The sequence below is a fragment of the Carlito syrichta genome, unplaced genomic scaffold (assembly GCF_000164805.1).
Source record: "Carlito syrichta isolate Samal-C Ts95f unplaced genomic scaffold, Tarsius_syrichta-2.0.1 Scaffold302991, whole genome shotgun sequence".
Lineage (NCBI taxonomy): Eukaryota > Metazoa > Chordata > Mammalia > Primates > Tarsiidae > Carlito > Carlito syrichta.
Genome location: NW_007247087.1, coordinates 98,910 through 107,446, shown reverse-complemented (window position 1 = coordinate 107,446; position 8,537 = coordinate 98,910). Strand labels below are relative to the sequence as shown.

General features: G+C 57.0%; 1 protein-coding gene across 2 annotated transcripts in view; it reads left to right on the top strand.

Annotated features, from left to right (window-relative positions):
- The window catches only part of RAB37 (RAB37, member RAS oncogene family), a 77,058-nt gene extending 69,850 nt beyond the window's left edge, over positions 1 to 7,208 (top strand). Inside the window, exons 1-8 of one of the 2 annotated variants that reach the window (XM_008057396.2) lie at positions 2,538 to 2,645; positions 3,975 to 4,016; positions 4,517 to 4,583; positions 4,677 to 4,729; positions 5,987 to 6,052; positions 6,598 to 6,654; positions 6,733 to 6,809; positions 6,998 to 7,208. In XM_008057396.2, coding sequence (XP_008055587.1) covers positions 2,538 to 2,645; positions 3,975 to 4,016; positions 4,517 to 4,583; positions 4,677 to 4,729; positions 5,987 to 6,052; positions 6,598 to 6,654; positions 6,733 to 6,809; positions 6,998 to 7,103 — 576 coding nt within the window. In that variant the 3' untranslated portion in view covers positions 7,104 to 7,208. Of the gene's footprint in view, positions 1 to 2,537; positions 2,646 to 3,974; positions 4,017 to 4,516; positions 4,584 to 4,676; positions 4,730 to 5,986; positions 6,053 to 6,597; positions 6,655 to 6,732; positions 6,810 to 6,997 lie in introns of those variants that run through there. The other variant, XM_008057395.2, reaches the window with a different exon arrangement.
- Positions 7,209 to 8,537: the final 1,329 nt, after the last annotated feature.

Below are 8,537 nucleotides of genomic sequence, written 5' to 3'. Positions count from 1 at the left end.
GGATCTAGGCTGGCGCGGTGCGGGCGGGGCCCAGAAGATCGGGAAGACTGAACCAGACACACGCGGACCCTAACTCAGGCTGCTTCGGCCACATTCCGGCCCACGAGGCCCGGGAAGCCATGCATTTTAGGATGGGTCGCGGGCGCAGCGCTCCCGGGCACAGGCTAGGAAATGCTGGGAAACTGGACGCTTGGAAACTCAGGGACGACGGCCCCTGGCGGCGAGCAACTCGCGGTCAAACGCCGTCTTCTGAGCGAGGCTCTCGACTGCGGTCCGACATCCAGTTTTCAGGCCCTAAGCCTAAACTCATTAGGTCCCCCGGCCGCCCCCCAGCCCTGCCCTTTACCTCTCCGACCGCTGCCGGCGCTGCCTCCCACTCCCTCCCAGCAATCGGAGGCCCCCCCTGGATGCTGCCAGGCCGCACACAGGCCCACCTGGGAATTTGTAGACCCTGAGAAGGAGCTTAGTGATGAGTCGTCACTACATCCCTCACCTGGAGAGCTGCGAGGTGGCTCTCTGGGGCTGGTGCCCTCCCCAGGGATGCCCTGTGTGGTAGAAGATGGGGACGGTGATGGACACCGGCCTGTCTCCCTCCATCTGCGCCCCGGGAGAGAGCAGGCACCAGAAACTCTGAGAGAGCCGCCCCGGAGGGCCAGAGCTTCCACTCTTCCTCTGCAGGGACGGGGATGGGGCGAGGGCTGTCCTGGATCACACCGCAGGGCCTCGTTCTGTGCCTTGGTTTCCTCCCCCGCACAGGGACTCACTCTCGCAGGGGGCCTCAGCGTCCACCCCAGTGTTTCAGGGAAAGCCACTCTGCAAGTCACCCTCCCAGAGCCGTTGAGATAGGCGTCCTGTGTGGGCTTGTGGCAGGAAATGGGCCCTTGCACCCTCGGGGGAGGGGGAGCCCCCCTGCTGATGGGGATGGCCTGATCTTATTGCCCTGCACACCAGCTGGGCTGTTTGCCTAGGAGGTGGCCAGGCTGGGCAGCTGTTTGTGTTTGGTGGAATTGCCCAGCTGGGTGGGTAGCTGGCATCGTTTGCTCAAGGCAGCTGTGATCTGTAAAGTACATAGGCTCTGGCCCGCCCTCCCTCCTTCTTTCCCCTCTGGAGCTGGGACTCAGGAGCCCGGGAGGAGTATGGGTTCTAGAGAGCTTCTTGTCCCCCACCCCTTCATCTGTCCCCTGACCAAGCAGCATCTGCAGATTTGGCCCCAGCCTCCCCGTGCCTGTCCCAGGGGACTGAATCCAGGACCGTCTGAGAGGAGCCTGGTGGGAGCTCCTTGGACCAGACTAGGGGGGATGGGTCCACAAGCAGGCAGTACCCACCCCTGGGACACACTTCCCTGAGTCTTGGGCAGTTCGTGCCAACATTATTGGCCCTAGCCATTAACAGACTCTAGAAAGTCCTCAAAGAAATGTTCCCTCCCCCCTTCTACCTTCTGTGGAACCCAAGCCTCAAAAAAGTGAAGGAATCTTCCCAAGATCACACAGCAGGCCACTTACAAACCAGAACTCCGGTCTTCACACTCCTGCTCAGCCCCTGCCTCTCCACCAAGTACCAGGCCCGGCACCCCGTGCCCACGGCAGGAAAGACTCCTCTGTCAAGTTCAGAGTCTCAGAAATATTTCAAACCGCATCCCTGCTCTATCCAGTAAGGTGTCTAACCAGTCAAGTGGGAAAATTCCAGCACTGAGTTTAGACCCCTGTTCTCCAAGACTGGGGAGTAATTGGACAAAGGGCTCCTCCCCACTGTTCCTGCACATTCTCTGGAGATGACCAGAAGCTAGCAGACCATAAAAGGGAGGCACGTACCCCACCTCCACATGCTCCTTCCCTGGAACCCAGCAACCCACGGTGACCCAGGGATGCCAGTCTGCAGTCATTGGTCCAGAAACCTTGGAAGGTTTCTGCAGAGAGAACTTCAGACCACACATCTCTCCGCTCCAGTATCAATTTCAGCCTTCCCTCATTCATGCAACCCTCTCACAGACATAAAACATACTAGAAACTTCCAAATAAATGTTGTGACCCTCCCCCCCAAAAAACCGCCAAACAACAGTAATTATAGAATTTGCAGACAATAGTGCTTTTCCCCCAAAAGATCCTGACAGACCCTTGGGTGAAAATTCCTGTCCGAAGTATGAACGCCTCCCTTTCCGTCAGTATGGCCCGGCCCACACGTGTACATTTGAGTGGATGAGGGACAACATGAGTACACAGAGAGGGGCGGAATCCCTGCATGGTGTGGCCGTGGGCAAATGTGGCCAGAGTCTAGACCACCTCGGGTTTCCAGGAAATTGGGTGAGGACAGGAAGGTGAGAGAACCCAGGAGCTGAGCCAAGGAGTGTGGCGAGGAGAGGCAGGTGAATGCAGCGGCAGGCTTTCCGGGAGCAGGTGCCCTTGCTAACCGGGTTATCACCTGTCAGCATCCTTGTCTGGCCTCCCCTACTCCGCTGAGCCTCTTTCCAGGTATCTCTCCTGGAATCCCAGATGCTGCTTTGACTCCCCATTAACGGCCTCTGCCCCATCTCCTAGGTGATGCTTCTGGGAGACTCAGGCGTCGGCAAAACCTGTTTCCTGATCCAATTCAAAGACGGGGCCTTCCTGTCCGGAACCTTCATAGCCACCGTCGGCATAGACTTCAGGGTGAGGTGGCTGCAGGCTCCTCCTTCTGGCAGCAAGCCAGGGCTGTGGTTCCGGCACAGGGGCTGCCCTCTCCTTGCCCACCCTGGCTCCCGGGGACTCCTCATGGCTCACTGCCTGGAGAGCATCAGGGATGTTCCCCTGGGACCTCAGAGGTGGCCATGTTGAAGAAGTCTGGGCCAGGCTCGGTGGCTCGGTTTGTCCTCCTAGCCCTTTGGGAGGCTAAGGCGAGTGGACTGCCTGAGACCACGGGTTTGAGACCAGCCCGGGCAACTTGGCGAGATCTCGTCTCTACAATAAATCAAAAATTAGCTGGGCATAATTACTAGCGCATGCCTGTAGTTCCAGCTACTTGGAAGGATGAGGTGGAAGGATCGTCAGAGCCCAGTAGGTTGATGCTGGGGTGGCCGTGAGCGTGCCACTCACTGCACTCCAGCCTGAGCTACAAAGTGAGACTCCAACTCAAAAAAAAAAAAGAAGTCTGGGCAGGGTTGGCTCCTCACCCACCTACAAGGTACAAAAAATGAGACTGAGTCTTCCCTTCCTCCACACCTGGGGAACCATCTCCATGCAGGGCAACCACATCCACAGTGTCAGCTGAGTGTCTCGGCCTACAGCCCTTCTTTGCTCATGGCCCTCAGAGCTGGGCCTCTCTGGCAAGGCCTCAAAGTTCAACTAGGCTTTCTCGAGTTCCCAGGAAGCACAGAACTGCACTAGGTTTAGGAGCTAGGCAGGTCATACAGGAAGTGAGCAGCTCGCCTGGGTTTCAGGGTTTCTCCTTCTCACTTGGTGACTCCATAATTACAAATCTGCATGCGGGTCCAGGAGAGAGAGGGTCTAACCCTAGCAGGTGGAGCTATGCGTCTTCGACTAGGCGGAGAGCTGAAGCTTCCTTCAGGGAGAGGATTATCGGGTGATAGAGGAAAGGTGATCCTCACAGATCTAGTCCTGCGGTCCCAGGATGCAGGCGGACAGCTCATCTCCTGGGGCTGAGCTCCGGGAGAGGGAGCCCCAAGTGGGGAAGGGGCAAAGGGCCTCCACCACCCAGCCCTGGGCTGCCTGCTCAGCCCTGGAGAGAGCCAGGAAGTTTCTCTGTCTCCCTTTGCCCTGCTGTGCTGTGAGAACAGGCGCAGTCCCCAGAAGAGAGGACTCCACAGCAGAGGGGTCTGAGGACAGGGTTCCCGCTGCCCTGAGGGGACGATCTGGCTGGAGCCGTCGCGGGGGGCTCACTGCGCCCCCTCTAGGCCTGGCGAGGGGCCAGGACGGCATGTCGGCAGAGCTCAGGGGCCACGCTTCTCACGCCCTCGCATCCTCTGCCTTCTTCTCTTTCAGAACAAGGTGGTGACCGTGGATGGTGTGCGGGTGAAGCTGCAGGTGAGACCCCAGGCTGGGATGGGGAAGGAGAATGCAGTGGGAGAGCCTGCCCCTGCTTCTCACCCTGAACCACAGGAGGCCTGCAGCCCTGCCCTCGGCCTGGGGTAATTTCCTGTGGGCCCACGGGAGGAAATGGCTTGTGTTTGTCTGACTTCTGAAGCAAAAGTAGTTCCCAGGCACCCTCTCTTCTCTCAAAGGCAGCTCAAAATGCCTTCAGACAAGCAGAGCCTCCCCCCATCTCCTCCCCGGTTTCCCGGTCCTCGTCTGCTCCAGGAGGTTGGACCCCCGCCCCCCACTGGGCTGGGAAAGAGGAGACAGCTCTGAATGAGCTTGAGAACTCAGTAACTACCACCGTCTGGGGCATCAGAGGCTCAGGAGCCCATGGAGACCTACAGAAGGACACAGCCCCACCGGCTCACAGATGCCTCGTAGCAGTCCCCCTCCTCCCAGCACAGTCCCCACACCCTGCCTTCTTCCAACCCTTTGTCACCCCTTCCCAGATCTGGGACACTGCAGGACAGGAACGGTTCCGCAGCGTCACCCACGCCTATTACCGAGATGCCCAGGGTAAGTCCCTCGTGCTCACCACCCCGGCCCCCGGCCCCTCAGAAGCACCGCACTGCTTCCTGAGTCCCCTCTGTGATCCCTCTCCCCTTCCAGCCTTGCTCCTGCTGTATGACATCACCAACCAATCCTCTTTCGACAACATCAGGGTAGGTCTCCCCTTCCCCTGCCTCCCACCCATGAGCAACTGAGGCAGGGCCTATGCCCGTGGCGACTGCTCCCTGCCCTGTGGGAAGGGGGAGGAGTGTAGAACCCTGCTGCCTTCCAAAAAGCACCTGGCTGTGTCTCAGAAGTCATGCGTGCTGCTGAGTGTTTGAGGGCCATGTGGGCATGGGGGCCAGGCAGGCTGTGGTGACCCTCTGCCACCTGCATAGCCCTCCCTGGCTGTGATTCATGGGTAGGTTTCATGTCCGTGCTCAGAACAGTGAACATTGTCCCGCTTCGCCCTGGACAATTATCCACAGAGATAAGCAAGAAGCAGAGAGCCCAACCAGAAAATTCTGCACATACATTTAGCTCAAGTTGCAAGAGAGTGACTCAGGCAGAGAGAGTGGGGTGGCTGTGTCCTCCCAATCAAACTACTAGAGAGAAGAAACAATAATTTAATAAATGCAAGCGCTGACTCTGTGCACAACATTGCACAGGTTTCATGGGTTCCCTGACCTCAAGTTTGCTTACAAGCAAACTGGGATAATAAGACATATAACTATAAAAAGGATAGAAAATCCATGGCACATATGCTGCCACCTCCAACACCATGCTCATGGCAGACATCACTAATCAAGCACAGTACTTTTGATCACTGAGTCTTTATGTGATCTTAGAATCCTAAACAGAGCACTCCAGGAGATCGCTGATGACTACCAGCTTATTTGTGAAATAAAGCCTCCATGCCATCTCTATTTTCTGTAGAACTGAGAGTTGCATGCATGGGGTGCAGGGCAGGGGAGAGGCCAGAACAAAGGTACAGATGAGTGAATTGTGGTGGCTCATGTCTGTAATCCCTACTTGGGAGTCTGAGGCAGGAGGATCACTTGAGGCCAGGAGTTCAAGACCAACCTCAGCAACAAAGTGAGACCCAGACTTAAAAAAAAAAAAAAAAAATTGGGCATGGTGGCACACAGCTGTCATCCCAACTACTCAGGAGGCTGAGGCAAGAAGATTGCTTGGGCCCAGGAGTTTGAGGCTGCAGCGAACTGTGATCACGCCCCTGCCACTGCACTCCAACCTGGGCGACAGAGTGAGACCACATCTCTTTTAAAAAAGTACAGATGAGAGAATGGTCTCATGCTCAGGGGTAGCAAGTAGCTGGGGCCAGCCAAACGTGGCAAAAGAAGGAAGGGAGAGAAGGGTGGAGAAGGCCTTCTCCTCAGCCCTGGCCTGTCCCAGCACGCCCTCTCCCACAGGCCTGGCTCACTGAGATTCATGAGTATGCACAGAGGGACGTGGTGATCATGCTGCTAGGCAACAAGGTGAGTGGGGGGTCAGCCCAACCCTGCACCTCCTCGCACACAGCCAGTGTCAGCCCACCCAGCCTCACAGCCACCCAAGAACAGTTATCCGGACACTCTCCCCACAAAGGACTCTTCAGTTTAGGGATCAGGCATATCTGGAAGCCTCTGTTCAGCCCATGTGCCCTCTTAAAGCTCTGGAAATTGGACCCTCCAGGGAAAGCCCGAGCTGCTGCCTGAGATATCCAGAGTCGTCCCCCTCTCAGCTGTCATTAAGGCACAGTGAGATATGCAGGGTCCCAGGTCAGGGGCTAAGACAGTAAAGAGCTAGCCCCAACTGCTGCCACCCCTCTGTGGCTGGGTCACCGCACCCTTTGCCAAGGGTGAAATCCCAGGGCTGACAGCTGGGTAACTTACCTGAAACGCTGGCCCAGGCCAATCACACCTGCCCGCGGTCCCTTGGGCCACCAGCAGAGGGCAGGCAGTGCCTGCTCCTGGGGCAAAAGATGAGCCAGCTGGGGTCGAGGCTTCCTCCGTCCCCAGAGTGACCCATATGGGCTTGACAGGCCGATGTGAGCAGTGAAAGGGTGATCCGTTCGGAGGACGGAGAGATGCTTGCCAGGGTAAGTAACTCCCCATGGGGCGGGGTGAAGGGTGGGGCCAGTCAGAGGCTGGCCCTGAGGACACTCTGTCCCCGGCAGGAGTATGGCGTTCCCTTCATGGAGACCAGCGCCAAGACGGGCATGAACGTGGAGTTAGCCTTTCTGGCCATTGCCAAGTGAGACTGAGTGGGGAAGGGAATCGCCCAGGGCAGGGCGGCACCACGGGGGATCCAGGAGGGCCCAGCCCCTAGGCCCACCTGCATCCTGCAGTCCATTGCTCCAGGCCGTGGAATGGGGTGGAGGGCTGCCCAGCTCCCCACACCCAACCCAGCCCAGCCCTGCCCATAGCCTCTTCCTCTTCAAGGGAGCTGAAGTACCGGGCAAGACGGCAAGCCAATGAGCCCAGCTTCCAGATCCGAGACTACGTGGAGTCCCAGAAGAAACGCTCCAGCTGTTGCTCCTTCCTGTGAATCCCAAGGGGTGAAGGGGAAGCTCCAGAGGCCCACAGGATGCAGCTGTCTCCCCAGACCTGGGTGTATTTCAAGTGGCTGAGCCAATGGGGAGAAAGTCGGGGGGACCAGGTGCACAACCCCTCCTCAACAGGGAGCTGTACTCCAGCTCCTACCCTTGTTCCTGTAGCTTCTCTGCATCCCAGGGAGGGTAAAGTACTTATATTTTATTGTAATGATATATAAGTTAATACCAAAAAAAGGTACCCAGGTACCCAGAAAACCGAGGCAGGGACCTGGTAGCCCTTTGGCCTTCTAAGACTTGGGACTAGGACTCAGGGGGCTGGGCCTCCCTCCTGTCTATGACATCAGGGGACAGGGATGCACTTCTGGGGTGCAAAGGCAGGTAGTGACCTCATGGCCACCCTCAGTTCAGCTGGAGAGAAGCTGGGGATGCTCCAGCCTTCACTTCCTCCTGCTCCCCAGGAGCTCAGCTTCCCTCATTAGGTGGGCCCTTGTGCTGGGACCTGGACCACAGCCTCAGGAAAGATGAGAGATGTGGAGATGGGAGGAGCAGGGCAAACAGCAGAGACCAGGGGCTGGCCTGACCGCCCCCCTCCCGGAGGTTAGGCCCCTTTCCTCCAGCACACAAGCACATTGGGGCGCCTGGATACTGGTTCCAGGTTCCACTTCTCTGATCCCAGGGGACTTCCCCCGCCAATCCCTGTCTTAGCTTGTCTTAGCTGCCTTTCTGCCTGTGCCCCTAGATGCCTCAGGTCAGAACTAGGAAAAAGTGTTTCTTCTTGTCCCAATCCTTTGGCAAGTATGTAGGCCCACAGGTGATTTATTCATGTAGCTGCAGTGTTTAGCTATCCTGGGTTAAAAGCCGGATAAAGAGAAATCCCTTTCCTAGGTTTGGAATGTGTTGTGAAAGAGAGAGAGAGAGAGAAATCCCTGGCTCCTGGAGTGAGTCGGAGACAGGACTGAGCAAACCTTGCTGCACATGTATCCCCTTAAACTCAAGTTCTGCCCAGACCACCCATACCCTTTTCTTTAACTTCTCAGACAGACACCAGGGCCAAGACTGCTTTATCTTTCCTCCTACTGAGTCAGGGTAGGGGGTGGGAGGTTATCCATTTCTGGGTTAAACCAATGCGATATGCAAAACAAGGTCAAGTGAGTAAGTCTGCGGTGGGGAGAGGATAGCAAGGATTTAATGTGGTCCCCTTGGTCACATGTCACCCAAAGCCCTGACCCCAGCCTCTGGAAATGGACAGGAGACGTGCAGGTCATGACCTACAGGCACCTTTACTCCAGCTCTGCCCGCCAGGGGTAGGGGAGGGAGCTGAGCAAGAAGTATGCACTGCACATTTCTGAGGCTGCTGTATTTGCTTTCAAGGCAGAAATCTTGCTCTCTGAGCAGTTAGCAGGCAGAGCAGGGAGGAGCCTGACATT